Source organism: Nothoprocta perdicaria, unplaced genomic scaffold (assembly GCF_003342845.1).
Source record: "Nothoprocta perdicaria isolate Ctin4 unplaced genomic scaffold, notPer1 scaffold_16, whole genome shotgun sequence".
NCBI classification, from domain to species: Eukaryota; Metazoa; Chordata; class Aves; order Tinamiformes; family Tinamidae; genus Nothoprocta; species Nothoprocta perdicaria.
The window spans coordinates 6,742,017-6,757,688 of NW_020454760.1; the positions used below are offsets into that span (position 1 = coordinate 6,742,017).

A 15,672-nucleotide genomic window follows, 5' to 3' on the forward strand; every position below is an offset into this window, starting at 1 on the left:
CTTGCTTCTGCAGCATGCCCTCAGGGAGCTTCCTTCACCTGAGAATGAGGTGTAGGTGAGGTCCATTCCTTATGGACTTTCTGCATCCTTATGAGGATGCATAACGTGGTAGTTGGGCAGCTGACAGGAGCTGCTGGCCCCAAGGAAGTGGTGGGAGAGGCTCCAAGAAGCCTGTCCTTGGTTCCTCGTGGCCGTTTGTCAGCTTTCGTCTTTGCTGCTGAGCTGCAAGTTCGTCACCACTCAGCTGCAAAGTTGCCACCAAGTCGGATGACAAAGCACCTTGTTTTCTGTTATCATGGGAAAAAAACTCCAAATGATTGAGAACGGGCCAGTCCTGCAGCCTCTGAAGGAGAACTTGGCTCCCTGGTCTCTAAAGGAAGCTGCTGGCAGCAAAGAGGTTTTGAGAAGGGAAAGGAGGGGAAAGGACGAGCAGACAGAAAATCCTTTTGTTAGCTTGCATCTGCATGGGGTTTGTCCTCAACCGTCATCATGTGAGGGAAATGGCTTTGGCATCAATTTGTTCCAGGCAAACAGTCAAGGCAGTAGGTATCAAATACATCTGCATTGGCTTACAGGCTTTTCCCTCTAACAGAGTTTAAAAAGCTCGTGCATATGATGAGGCTTGTGCTTAAATTTAAAAGCTTTAGATGAAACACCGACAGGGAAAAATGCAAAAAGAAACGTCCTCAGCTAAAGAAGATAATTTTTTTCCCTTGCTGACTTTATGGAAATGTGATGATGGTAGAGGATGTACAAGAAATTCGAGTTATTGGCCGTGTCTCATCTCCGTCTCAATATTTTGTGGGTAAAGCGTATCACAGCAGCTCCTAGCAAGAAGTCTGTCTTGTCCAATGCAGGAACCTAACCTGCCTTTCCTGAACCTAGGAAGCAGAAGATTCTTTAACAAACGGCCTCTCCAAAACCTTCGCAGCCATTTGGGACATTTTCTCCTCCTACCGTGACCGTAGGCCCCCACACTTACTTTTTCTCCCAGGAGCTCCCTGGGAGAGCTGTACCTCCGATAATCCAGAGCACTGACAGTAAGTGGGGCGTGCAAGAATACAAAAATCCATAAATTTGCATTCCGTTCGGGTCTTCGGGTCTGGCTTTATGTGGGGTAAGGGGTCAGGAGACGGTGCTGTCCTCCCATCAGGGACACCACAACAGTGAAGTGGTTTGGTCTGACCAGGGCAGTTACGTGGCCTGGCTCCAGGATTTGGCCTTAATGGAATGAGCAGGAAAGCTGCTGTCTTGCATGCTGGGGGCTTGCAGGCTAGCGTCTCGAAACAGTTATTCCTGGCAATAAGCATCTTCCTTTGCCATATCCTATATGGTTTTACCATTTTGAATGGTGGTTTTTGTCATTGCAATGTGTTTTAGACTTAAATGCTTTTTAGTGCCTGTGGCATTAAAACCGATCCTGCATGAGCTAGTAAGAGGGCATCTGGGCTGAGATAATATTTAAAATTTGGGCACTGGACTGCCTTGCAGGACCTGGTGTTATCTCAGATATCCCAAAGTGTATCCAGTATTCACTACTCAATATCTAATGTTTGCCATCTCTGAACACTGCGAGTTGGCTTGGGCTTTAGCAGCACGCGGAGCAGGAGAGGAGGGCATGACCAGCAGTAACTTCTTGGTATGTAGCAGGATGGTGGGAAAGAGTGCCTGATCCGGAGGGAATCTGCGGACTGCAGAGCCCGCGCCGCTGGACGCCCTCACGGCCACCACGCGCGCCCGCCGCCGTGTCTCGTGCTGGCCTCGCTGCTTTCGATCGCTCTTTATGTGCTGCTCACACGGGAAGCGCTTTTTCCCCAAAGGATTTTGTCCAAACAATTTGCTACAGCCACGATGTATTTTCAGAGATGAGATTTATTAGCGCCTAGTGATTTCTAATCTGAAGACATGGTGGTGCAGAGTATTTTTTCTTAAGTAGTATATGTGCATCTGGAAGCAAGGGAGGTGATAGGGTTGGTGGTAGTCTGAGAAACAGCAAGAATTAAATACAGCAAAACAAAGAGGAAAAGGCTGTAGTTTAACCTCAACTTTCAGTTTCCTAGCTGCTTTCAGAGCTTTGACACTTCTCAAGCAAGACATTAGTGCATCTGATTCTGTAAAGCCAGTCTCTTCATGTGGATTATTCAGTCAGTGCCCCTCACTGGGGTGTTTATGGTTTGTTTCTGCTCTTAGGTGTCCCTAGGATCTGGCTCTTCAGTTTCAGCACAGCTTGTGGATAGAGACTTAGATCTGCATCATTTTACCGTGCACAGATCTGAGTTTGTCAGGCAGAAGCGACACATGAAGATCTGTTAGATTAATGCTGATCAGACAAAAGCTATTATGCTCCAGGTTTTGCAGTAGAAAAAGGACATAAAGATGAGGAATTTGTATGTTCTTCACAGAGCTATTGTGTCCGCCTTGGCAGGCATCCTTGTTGTCATAGCAGGGATGATTAATCTGGTTGTTTTGCTCCTTTGCTAGTTCTGAGCGCCCTTAATGAAGCGGGTGCCCAGCGATGCCTTCCCGTGATAAGGCGCGCGGGGCTGTGAGGTAATGGCTCCTGGAAAAGCAGGGCTGGGCCCGCCTTCGGGCACACTCCCAGTCAATCCCTGCGCACAAACTGGGGGCCATCGGAGCCGCCGCGCTGCCGCATGGTCAGTAGAGCTAACAGAGGACAGCTAATGTGCACACAGTCGGTTACGCATCACGGAGGATGTGGGTTTGGGGTGTTTTCAGGAGGTTTGAGAGCTCTGCTGTCTGTAAATGTGTCCTCCTGAGGGCTGCGTAGCTCCTCCTTTGGGCTGGGGCAGATGCAGCTGCCTGCGGAGAAGGTGGTTTCAAACAGGATCCATCCGCCGTGAGCTGGAAATCCGGCTGAGGGAGCCAGAAATGAAGGAGACCCTTGAATCAGTATTTGGGGATTGCTGTACACGTACGACTCCATCCCCACACAGCACTGTTGTTCCCGATACTGTATTTAATACAAGTCCAGCAAGCCCAGTGGTGACTGTGGCATCCTGGGACAGGGTTGTGATAGAAACTTCCCAGCCATTAAAAAGAACAAGGGCATAAAACTACACAAAAGTTTATGAATAAAATACTATGTTTAATTGGCACCTTGTGAAATATCATTAGAATAATATTTTCATTATTAATTCTATTATTTATTTATTTTTGTACTCTGTATCTGACACGCGGATAATTTGTTGGCAAATTTTTGGTGTACCTAGAAAGCCCCAGTTCTGGGATGGTGGTGAGTGTATCTGGTACTCTTGCGTGTTATATGCAGACAAGTCAGTAGGTAGCAGTTTACGCTGTGTTTTTCCAGGCTCCTGCCCTGTGAATTGAGCAAGTATGAGGCTTGGAGAAGGATTTAGATGACACTACAGGTAGGACAGTACGTGCAGGTAGGACACCTGTTTTGGGAATAGTCTAGAAATGAGACATGTTCATGTCAGCTCTCCCCTGCTCGTTTTCCATCCGTCTTTCTGCTGCTGCCAAAAGGTTGATGGAGGCTGAGCAAGCTTAGGCATTGTGCTATTCTCCTAATTCTCTCTAGCCGAAGATTTCAAGGCTCCTTTCTCCTTGTAATATGCTTCCTAACAGAACCAGGTTCTTGACAATACAGTTGTCTCTAAATCTGTGTGTCAGAGAGACCTTCATTCGTGCCACACGGTGCAGGAGGCTGTAGTCACAAGCTATATTTGCATCCTGCTTGGAAGCAGTGACTTGTACATGCATTTCTCTGGGTATATTGTTTGGTGGATGAGCTATTGAATTGACAAACCAATTAGCCCATTTTCAACATGTACTTTTGCTGGGAGTGCTTTTAACTCCCAGCCCGGGTAGCATTGCCAATGCACAGCACACTGAGTTGTTCGATGTTCTTTACGGGTAAAGGCTTGGCTTCCTAATTATAACACATAATTAAACAGTTTTATATCAGTTTGGGTAGCTCCGTGAAGCTCTGTTTTCCTTAGTAATATTTAATAGTCTCAGAGTTGATTTTTCCTGTGTTTATCTTTCTATGATATTGGCAAAAAGGCAGCTGGAAAACTAGCCAGGCCGTAGGAATTCCAGTAAAAACTGCAGTGAGAGGGACTCATTAGCACCCGCTTTCATCTGGGATAATGTTGGGTCATAGAGTTAGAGGTCATGAAGGAAATAGTGATGAATATACAACTGATGTCTGTTCTAACACGCCAGAAGGTTGAAACAGCCAGTTCAGCCTGGGAGTTGGGCCTGGGTTGGGGTATTGAGCCAAGAGGCTGACTGGGAAGGGAGGGAAGTGGCTCCCAGGTCCCTGTGCTGTTGGCTCCAGAAGCAGCAGGTTCGTAACCTCAACAGGAGCAGTGGGGCCCAACACACCCACAGCCCTCACAAAAATTAAGGATATTTAAAGTGTAGCTATTTTCCCCTGGCTTTGTAGCTGGAAAGTCATTACGCGTGGATTTATTTTTCCTTATCTCTTGGATTATCATCTGCTTCTTTCCTTCCTGGATAGCTTTATGCAGAGTTGTGATTGCAGTTCCTTGTTTCTATCACCTCCTTTCTGTGTGGATTAAGATTTTGAGCTTAACATAATTGAGCTGAGTCTTTTGCAACAATTGATGGGGAAGTTCATTTTCCAGAGATCAGTGAGTTGGTTACAGTGAGTCTTTTTGCATTGTACTCGCCTTGGCTCTTTGCTCTCTTGGCTACAGACTTGTGTTTTTTTCATTCGTCTTTGTGCTTTATTTCATTTTTGCAACCGAGACACATTAATCTGACTTTGGAGAGAGGAAACGGGCAACATTTTAGATTTTAAGATCCTTACACAGAAATTCAGACATCTGGTCATTGATAAATCCAGTGTGCAGACAGGATCATGAGAGTCTTAGAAAGTAACAATTTAAAATGCCAGTGCACCAAATACCTCTTTAGTTCTTGCTTTGGATTTGGGTTGGAATTTGGTTTTATGGTATTAACCATTTCTAGACTCATGTAAAGAGTGCACAGTGAACAGGAAAGATATATCTTTAAGGAAAAGAGTTTTACGTGATTTTAAAATAGAAAAGTTCAGTAAGTTGCACAAGACCACGGTCACCAACCTGCTGCAAGAGCTTTACCTTAGCTCCATGAGGTCACTGTCTTCAGAAGCTAAAAATGTACTTCCCAAGGTGAGTTTGATAAGCTAGAGGAACAATTTTCTTTGAGAAAATTAATAAGATTTTTCCTGAAACATCTTCAGTTTTATTATGAAAGCCAGTTGTATTTGAGTGTGTGTTAACTGGCTGAGATACACCCTATACCAGTTTTAAAACATTCATATATTCAAGATTCACGTGCCTGTAGACTTATCCCAGAAGCAGGAATCCTGTATGAGTCATATAATGCTATTTTGTTTGGGTCTGTTTATAGATACTGTTATTTAACACTAGGAGGATTTTTTCCTACTTATTTAGGCAAGGCACTTTATAAAGCAGGTATCAGCATGTGTCTTATCAGCAGCTTTCCATCAGTGACGATATGTGATATAGAGCAGTTTGGGTTGTTTCATCTGAAATCTGCATCTATGCGCTGCTAAAGTTAATCCATTTTTGAAGAATAGCCCTTTTAAAAGTTGCATAGACGAACCTTGACCAACGCTTGCCTATAGAGAGGAATATGATAAATTGCTTTAAATATTAAATACAAGTTGATGTGATTAATTTTTAATGGTGGCAATGAAAAACAGATTTTGCTTGTGTTCCTTGGCCCTTTCAAAAGCTTCACTTTTCCAAAAACATTTTTTTTTTTCCTTTTTATGTGTGTGTGGCACAGGATGTGAGTAAGTTCACAGTAGGTGAGTTCATTAGCTGGCATTTGTGGCATAATATCCAGCTGTGGAAGGCTTATGCGTGTTGGTATTTAGGTCATCTTAATTAGGCCCAAAAATGAAGATTTAAGATAAAATGGAATAATTGCCCATACTTCAGTGTGGCTGAGGCTCTTCAGCGGAAAGAGGGATCAGATCCCAGGCAGCGGAAACTCCTGGAAGCAGAAACTGCCTCTCCAGCATTCCAGGAAGCGTGCAGGGAGCCGGGCTCGTCACAGCTCCTGATTCCAGGGAAGGTGAAAGATGGGCGGTCGGGAAGGTGAATGCGGACATATTTCTGCCCCCCGATGAATACAGGACAGTCTTCAAACCCAACTCGACCCAACCATCAGCAGAAATGTTGAGAGCCATGAGTAACTTTGAGGAACGTGTTGGAAGGGAGTCACGATAGCAGTTGGAATATGCATCTAGAGGGGTACAAGTGCACTGCAGCATTTAGGTAAATGTGATGTTATTAGCCCGATATATTTGAGGTTGGAGTGTTGTTAATCTCTCTTTGACCAATGAGGGTTTTTTTCTTTTTTTTTTTTGCATTCTAACACCACAAGAAGTGGTGTGCTATCAAGCCAGTAGAAGAAGCGTGCTATTAAGACAATAACATTTAATAAGAGCTATTAAAAAGCAGTAGATGACATTTACCACATCAAGGGGTGCTGGTAGCTGATGCCTCCCACCTTTATTTATGGACATATGGAACTGGAAATGAAAGGGAGCTCTTCTTGCTTTGCATTTCTCCCTAGAAAAACGTCTGTCTGTGCAGTGACCATCGGTGGAGCGCAGGAGACCAATGGCTGGTGTCATCTTTGTCTGCAGCAGCAAGTTCAGACCACCCTAAAATGCAGATTTCCTCATCACTAGTAGTATTTTGAAGGTGCATGGCATCTAGGGCCAGATCCTCAAAAATGTGAATGTAGACAAGTTTAAAGGGGAGGCAGGCCTGTATATTTTCCTAAGAGGATTGTGCTTCACATTTAATTGTTCTGTAAATTGATAGGGGACTTTTTTTGGTGATTTTTAGGGGACTTTTTTTGGTGATGTTTTTCTGAGTACTCAAAAACCCATGTACACATTTAGTCAGTCTTGAAATGTGTTGTCTGAGGGTTAGTGATACCAAGCTGGTGTTTGATCTAGTAGTAAAATGAGTCACTGAACCTCAGGGTTGTTTTGAATTGAAAACTTTTCAATAAAACTTTTCAATAATCTGATTTCTAGCCTGGCTCCAGGAGCTCCTGACCTGGAGCTTCTTCCCTGCCCATTACGACAGTGAGAAATCCCAAAAAAGAAAGGCTAACATTTCCTTTACAACTCCATCCCAGCACAGCGTGCGGAGGGATCTGACACAAGCGGAGAAAATTGGTTTAAAACAGGCAAACTAATCTGTTTTAGCTGCAACTACAGCATTGCACGCTGCAGCACGGCACGTGGGGAGCTGGTGGTGGCTGGGTGGCAAACCCCTGTAAAGAAGGGAAAATTTGGAAACAGAAAAATGAGAAGAAAGAGTTGGGAGTGGAAAGTTGCAATTTACATTTTGATACAGAAGCTTCTATGAAATTCTTTTTGTTTGTTTGTTTTTGTTTTTGTTTTTTTGTAAGCTTTACTAAATAACAGCTCTGAGTACTTTCTTACTCTAACCAAGGGTGCTCTTGTGTTTTGTTTTGTCTGCAGGCGCCGGCTGATCTCCCAGCGATCTTCTCTGGAGACCCTGGAGGACATTGAGGAAAATGCCCCGCTGCGGAGGTCATTGTATTTGCTGTCTCTCTGCTTCCTTAACTGTAGGGCATAAGCTTGGATAGACTTGCTATCCTTGCCCTCATTGAAATACCCGTCATCCAGGAGGCAACAGCTTCTCTGGGCACCATAGGAATTAGTCCCTGGGCATCATGAGGGGCAAGGGAAGATAGAGCAAGTGTTTAACAGCTCCAGCATGTCCAGCATCAGTGACACGGCTGGCACATGGTTGCCGCCAGCTCAGCTGTCTGGCCAGGCAGGAGCTTCATTTCCAATGATGTCCCTTGATCTTGGGACCTCTAATTGAGCTGGTTTATAGCAGTATTTAGCCTATAGCCCTGTTTATGCACACTCACTTTGGTCTCTCCTTACCTGGAAGCACAGACTTCATAGCAGAGCCTCTACCCACCGGCCTGTTGCCAAAACTTGATGATTTTTACCCAGCCACTGTGGTACACTGACCAGTGTGTTACAAACCATTCCCACAAATGATTCAAACATATAGAATTTGCAAAAGATACAGCCAGAATCTGGTTAGCAAGGCATTAACTTACTTGCTAGTTCACAGAAATGTTGGTAGTATCACTCCCGTGGTGGTATATTCCCATGAAGAAGGAAATGAGTAATTGTAACCCTAGGATGAGGTAACTGTGAGGATTTTGCCATCGAGAAGAAAACCAATAGTAAATACATAGTAAAAAAAATGAAAGTAAAAAATAGTCAGGTAAAGTGAAATACAGAACATTACCACAGTTTGCCCCCAGAGTTGATAGCTGGCAGTGGCCAAGATAGCCCTGGCTGTGAACTCTGGACTCCAGAAGCCAGGTTGAACTCCCTGGGCTCACCCTTCAGTTCCTCTGCTGCGGAGTTCAAGTGTAAAATAGAGCTAAGGATCAATGTTTAGAAGAGAGATTTTTCCTGGGTTAGCTTGTTTTTCTGTTGGTTAATATGCTGTCAGGAACATCAAAGAGCTGAAAGTAAATGGGGATCGCCTTTGTAAATGGAAGATTATAGTTTTTCTAAAATGAAAACAAGAAAGAACATTTCTCAATAACTCCCCTAGCAAAAGCTGAGGAGGATACAAAAGTGCCTGTGATGGTATGGGGAGGAAGACTTGCATGAAGATTTACTAGGTTCCATTTCATTATTTTTCCTCTGAAAGCAAAATCTAAGCTATCACAGCAGATTACAGGAAGTTTTATTTTGCTGAGATTTTTATAACTTTTTTATCGTGAAGGGAGGGTGCTGGCACTTTCTCTTATTAATTTAAATATTTTTATTATTTGAGCTGTCACCTTTCCAGACTTATTGTCTTCATTGTTGTTGCTGATTCCTAAACGAGGGTGACTTGAATAATTTGTCTGGTCCTTCCTTCCTGCCTTTGTGTAGACTTCGCCGCAGTGCAGCAGGGAACTGAATGCGCTTCTTTTTTTTTGTCTTTTCCCTCCTTTCCCCCCAACCGATTTATTTTTCAGATGTCGGACTCTCTCAGGATCCCCCAGACCAAAGAACTTCAAGAAGGTTCATTTCATCAAGAACATGAGGCAACACGACACCAGGAACGGCAGGTACTGTGCATGCAAAGGCTACTGCTCCAAAGGCAATTCCTGGGGCAGGGGGGAAAAGGAAGGTTCAATATTCCTGCGAAACAGCACAGGGGCCCCTTGCAAATTGCCTAATGCCCAGGCAATAGCAGCCATTAATGAGTCTCCCAGCGTGGGGGCTGTAGTGCACACTCCTTGCTCAAGTAAATTATTAATCCTAGTGGGAATTGCCCACCAGGAGATTTTTAAGGTCGGTGTCTTTGTAACACAAGTGTAACACAAGTGCAAAAAGAAAACGAGTGGTGCCATCAGGCAGGGCTCTGGCTGTGTTTCTGGGAGGACAGAGCCAGAGGGTAAGTGTTAGATGGGGCACGTGGCTCAACCTGCCTGGGTGACAGGACCAGCCGGTTCGTGGGCTACCAGACTGCAGGTGTAGGCCCCGTGGACCTATATATCTAGCAGCAGACAACAGGGACCTTCCACACCACATGGCCCATCCTGCTCTTCCCATCAATGTATAGCTTCGTAATTCCATTACCACTAAGCTCTAATGTGAAGCTAGCTCCCCCCTGGCAAGAAGGGTGACACCCATCCTCTGTATTTTTCCCAAGGTGATCTCTCTGTGTGTTTTATTTTATGCCTGTCCTTCCAAACCTGACCATGAGGACAGCAAGCAGACCCAGCTGTGCACGGAGTGCCAGCCCTTGCACACCCCTGTACGTACATACGTACCCATGCGACGGTGCATGTTGCACATGGCTGGTGGTTTTTCACCAAATGTGCGACCCTGTTACAGCATTTTGCATATAATACTGCACAACTGTTGTATGAATTGAATGTGGCACTTGGCTAGAGAACACTTTTCCCGTGGTTAGTGTCATATCTACAAATGCAGCAAGCAGGATTAATCAACATAAGCATTCTAGAACGTGGCTCTGAGAGGTGGTAGACACCACTCCAAGAGGTTTTAGACACCACTTTTGTTGCAGACAGATGCATGCAAAACCATTAACTGTTATCTAATGGCTTGTTATTATCTCAACAAATTTATGTGGAATCAAACTCTAAAAAGCAGACCCCTAATTTTTGTCTGTTCTGTGCATAACATATATACATGTGCCCTGGGAATTTCTTACACGGGAAAATATTTATTCATAAAGTATTACGCAAATTCCACAAAGACTACTAATTTCTGAGATGTGCGTATAAAATATATGCATAAATGTGATAAAAATATTACCTATAAAAATGAATAAGTGGTTCATGAATAGTCTACAAAATAAGACTTTTTTCCTCCATTTGCTGCAAAAATATATCTCTAAAATACACACAGCATTTTATCTGGGTTTATATATCAGTAATTATGTTTGATAAGAAAACAGAATATTTTTCTCGTTAAGAAGGCAGTGAGTAAGCTTCTATTATTCAGCTAGCTTATCTATATCAGCACGCACAGTTTTGCAGGTTATTTCCATAATCATAATAAAGATCCATTTATCTAGAGCACAGATACAATAAGAGTAAGATGCATTGTTTTTGAAATGCTTTTCATCCTATGGACAAAGAGTCCCAGAGACGTTAGCTAAAAATAAAATGTAAAGTCAACACATTGTGTCCGCTGAGGGCCAGCCGAATTGAGCAGTAAGCAAGTGAAGTAGTACCCTGGTTTTCCAGGAGTCTGTGCACCTCTGCCCCCAGTGAAACTAATGGCCATGCTAGATAAAACGGGGCCCTGAAAATTCAGGTGAAGCTGTTTTAAGGATTTGGCCTAAAGTGAGCAGAGGTTTTGAGTGCTTTGATACCTTCACTGCTCGTGTCCTCCCCAGATTGGCCATGGTTAAAGTAATAGTTGGCCGAGGAGTAGTTCAGCATGGGGAGAAACCACCTCTGCTGACCACAGTGTGCTTCCTTGTTAGCTTCGTGTTGATAGTTTTATGTGCTGGTTAAACCAGTATCTTTGGATCTGTGGGCCGTGGTTCATTATGGAAGACCAGGTTTCCTGGGCTGTGTTACCAAAGCAGTCTTGTAAAACAGGACAATGTAATTTGCCCATTAAGAAGCAGAACGATGCCAACCCTAGGAGACAAATCTGCAAATGTAGCTGGTGGCGTGTGGTTTCACCCAGTGAAACCTGGCCCCTCTACTCAGCAGGTTTTGTGGTGGTGTCGTTCATCAACCGTCAAAGCAGACTTCCTATCTAGCAGAAGAGGCCACCAAATAGCACAGCGAGCCAGCTGAACAAACACTCCGGGGTGAGAATGTGACAAGATCATTTCCAGAATCATCCCATAGAGCAGGTAGAAAAGCAGTAAAACAATAGCACTTCCCCCACCCTATTGCTTTTTCAAGTTTTATTAGCGTGCATTCTGCCAGGTACCCTTTGGCCAAAACCAGGCAGAAGCCATAGGCTGCACACGGGCATGCTGGAAAAGTAGATGCACGAGCTGTTTGCTGCCCTCGCAATCGTGGGCACGGGCACACACGCCGGCACGCACCAAGGCTGAGTATGTGCAGTGTCCCCAGGGTCTGTAACTACTCTCAGCCACTTCCAAATAGCCCCAGCTTGGGAGACTCCAAAGGGACGTGCCTTGTGTGTGTACTTTGTGCATGTGGGAGCAAAGCCCCCATAGTCAAACTTAATGAATCAGATATAAGAAAGGGGGTGACGATGTTGAGGGTGTATAGAGTGTGGATAGTGTATGTCACAGTGCGTGATTACAGAAAGTCCCTTTAGTCAGGAGATACGGATTGTGCCGAGAGCTTTGTGCTCAGCAAAAATGCGTAGTTTTTGTAGTTTTATAGCACACATCTCCTTAAATAAGTTGGAAGATTTGCTTTAAATGCTCTCAGACCACTGCACACGATGGTTGCTCTGAAGTAACACCTTTTTGGTGAAATGTGAGAACGGAAGAACAAAACCCTACTATGTGGTAATTTTAAACATGGCACAGGGGCAACTGGGGCATGTAAATCCACTCCATCCTGGGCTACTTCTGCTGAGAGCTGATTTGGAGCTGTGCAGTGTCTTAGGTGCTCTTTGCTGAAAAGTGAAAATCCAAGAAAGTGTTTTTCTCTCAGAAGCGACAGCCGCTTCCACCATACCTTCCTTCTCAAAGCAAACTTCAAGCAAGTTTCTGGGCCTTTTGCACCAACGATACCACTGTGTTCTGTGAACTTCTAAATCAAATGTTGTTTTGTACCTCCACGCTCAGCTTCTAAACAGTTACCATGGGCCAGCTCCGGTCTTCTCTTTTCCTAGGGACCCAAAGTTGATTGTTTCCCTTTTTGGACCAGGTGATTGAGATTGAGGCTGTTTCTGGCCTCATAAAAGGTCAGCCTGTGTTTGGCTGCTTTTTATATGGGGCCTGGAGGTGCCAGTGTTGGGTGTCCTTGAGCTGAGCTGAGTTTTGGGGTGCTGCAGAGCTGTGCGGTGTCGCTGCTCTGTGTTTCTCAGCTTTGCTCATGCTCCCGGGCTGCACACCCTGCTTGGGAGAACCTTGTGCCCCATGGCTTCTGGCAGTGCACATGTGGTGTTTGGGTCCTAACGAAAAAGAATCCAAGCTGATGCCTTTCATTTCCCAGCTGATCCAATCCCCTTTAATACAGCAACATTTCCATGGAAGATTCGCAGTGCTGCCCCTGCTTGTGGATGTGGAAAGCATCGGTGTTTATTTAAACAGTAAGAGGATATCTTTTTAGTAAGGCACTGGAGATGGAGAAGCTGTATTTCCAGAAGCAGCTAGAGGAAATGGGGAGGATATGCCTGGTGGGAACTGTGGTTTTCCGAGCTCAAAGATGCTTTCTGATGTCAGCCCCACCATCTGTGCCAAGTTTCATACATCAGCAAACAAGGCTTTCAGGGAACAAGAAAGCTGTTGTGAGTAATAAACATTCAGCAATAATAAGCTATGGCAAGCACAGAATTAATCCTATTCCAGGTTTTCTTGCTTGTTGTCTGTCTTGCCCAAATTTGTAAAACGATTTCACTGTCCTTTGCAACTTACTACTGCAGCATGACAGCATCTTACGGCTCAGGAGATGCTTACCATAGGTAAAGGGTGTTATGGCATCCAAACAAACAGTGAGGTCCTATGATTTGTGCTGTAGGAGAACTTTCTAATGCCATATACTTGTTTGTTATTAGACACCATCCTTTTTCACAAAGAGAACGGCACTTTGCTCTTAAATATGCTTTTAAAGAAGAAAATGAAATTGCTGTAGTGGGACAATCCAGAAGAAGGAAGGTTGATTGTCTTTCATTTTCCCAAATAGCTGAATGCAGCAGTTCTCTTGGTGACATAAACGTTTTATTTGATTTCCAAGAATAACGACTGAGTTAGTCCCATAAGAAAACAATGCTTTAAAAACAGCATGATGGGTACAAGACTCACAGGTGCATCTGCTGATATTCAGACAGCACAGAATAAAATAGCTTGCTAGGGTTTGTCATGCAGCTTTGATGAGCGTGAGGCAACGGGCAAATATTGGGATGAAATCCTGGCCCCTTGCTGGTCTGTGGCAAACAGCATCAATGTTGGAGAGCAGAGCAGGAAAATGAAAGAACCCTGAAGAAGAAACAATCAATAATACTATTTTGGACCATAAATGGAGCTTTTTAGTATCAGCATAAGGAAATCCTAGTGCTAGTCAGGTTGGAAGTACACAGGCTGCCCTCTTCATGTGTTAGGAGAACATGCTGGGGTACAGACTGTTGACCAGTTTGGGGCAGAAGAAGGGGCTTTTCCTTGTACAGTTACACAACAGGCAGTGTCCTGAACCTACAGAGGAAAGAGGCTGTATTTATAAACAATTATTTATCAGTGTTATATACCCATATCTGCAGGTGAAGTTTCGCTTGGCACCTTGCCCATCTGGTTCTCCCCAGACCTTAGTTATGTAGCCAATGGCAGTTCACGTGGGTTTATGGAAAGCGAGTCTTGACCTCAAAGTAGTTTTGATGTTGTTTACTGATACGTCAGAGCTTGGTGGCAAAAAGTAGCAGTGTGGATGTGAAACGAGTAACAGCCTTCAGTAGGCTACGGTGCTCAATTGAATGCCACATAGAGACTGCAAGATGATGCCAAGATTTGGAAATTGGTTGAAAAACACCAGGCATTTGCTGTAAGAGTTGAGTGGTTCCTGAGATAAGCTCTGTGCTGTCTGGGCTGTGTGCTGACATTAAAGGTGAGGCCAAAGCTTTCATGATGCTGGATTCTGTCATCTGTGCAGCTGCCACATCCAGTGATAGACCCTGAAGAAGGATGGGTTGCTTTGGTTTAGACGTAGTGGTCATCCATCAGAAGAGCTGCTTGGCCCTCCTGACCGGGTCTCTTTCACTAGGACTTTCAGAAAAAAAAAATCCAGTCTGAATTACGAGTAAAATGTATTCAATATATTCCGTGTAGAAAGCCTGAACAGGGGATGGCACCCTGCAACTCGCTCGCTGGCTGATCCACGGCACAGCCCTCGGCACTGCACTGAGCATTTGGTTGCATCGTACCTTATCTGTGAGATGAAAGCCGTCACGCATTAAAAAGGAGAGAAATTGTCAGTGGGAGAAGTTTGTGATTACTAATTCCTTGATGATAACATCTGTTGCTTTGCATATTGTGGTGGGATTTTTAAATTTTAGTCTTTGATTTTTTTTTTATTTTCTTTTATATTTTAGAATAGTCCTTATCAGCAGCAGAAGATCCTTCTGTAGCATATTTTCAGTGCTGCCATATCGAGACTGTACCCAAGTCGGGTATGTATATTTATACACATACTACATAGTCTGGGTAAGCATATAGAACCGAGTATGGACAACACTGTGACCAAGGCTGATGCTTTTAAATATCTGCTCTGAGAAAAGAGAAATGCACCTAGAAATGTTTGCCTTGTGGAACATGACCAGGTTAAAACTACAGTTTTGAGTCCTCAATATATTTATTTGGTGTTCTTGTATCTTAAATTATTAAATTGGAGAAGCTCCACCGTCGATGTTCTGTATGTTGTGTATGTTCTATAACGTTATTGTTCTTTTAGCCAGCGCTCAGATCATTGAGTAAAAGACCTTGGGTTCAGCTGGGAAACGCTGTCTTGCAGCCCAGCTTGCTGCAGGGTTCAGGGGCGCAGGGCGAGTGAAGACACGGCAGTGTCACCTCAGCCCTGGGGCACAGGACTCGGTGGCCACCTTGGCTGCCCACGAGCTCGCCCAGCCACCAAGGAGCTGTGAATTGCCTGTGGTTGGTTTGGGCTCAGCCCCTGCAGGGAAAGGCAGCAAAGCAGCATCTGGAGCAGCTGTGTTTGCAAAATCTGGGGCTAGTGCTCAGCTGGTAGGATGGGGTGGGTTTGAGTAAGACCCATGAATGGGTCTTACTTGAAGACCCAAGTCAAACTGACCCAGTGCAAAAAGGGTGAATTTGTGTCACTGTTTTCAGACATTTATTTAATTCTGGAGAATTATTTGCCACAAGCAGCTCATGCATCAGTAATTCAAAGCAAGAGAGATGATTTTTAATGTGCAAAGGAAGGAGGTATCTCATGGGAAAGTTGGCTTGC

General features: G+C 44.3%; 1 protein-coding gene across 1 annotated transcript in view; it reads left to right on the plus strand.

Moving 5' to 3' along the window:
• Window positions 1–15,672, plus strand: part of CABLES1 (Cdk5 and Abl enzyme substrate 1) — a 59,205-nt gene that overhangs the window by 22,025 nt on the left and 21,508 nt on the right. Inside the window, exons 3-5 of the mRNA XM_026035507.1 lie at window positions 7,523–7,594; window positions 9,061–9,153; window positions 14,798–14,875. Of these exons, the coding sequence (XP_025891292.1) occupies window positions 7,523–7,594; window positions 9,061–9,153; window positions 14,798–14,875 (243 nt within the window). The remainder of the gene's footprint in view (window positions 1–7,522; window positions 7,595–9,060; window positions 9,154–14,797; window positions 14,876–15,672) is intronic.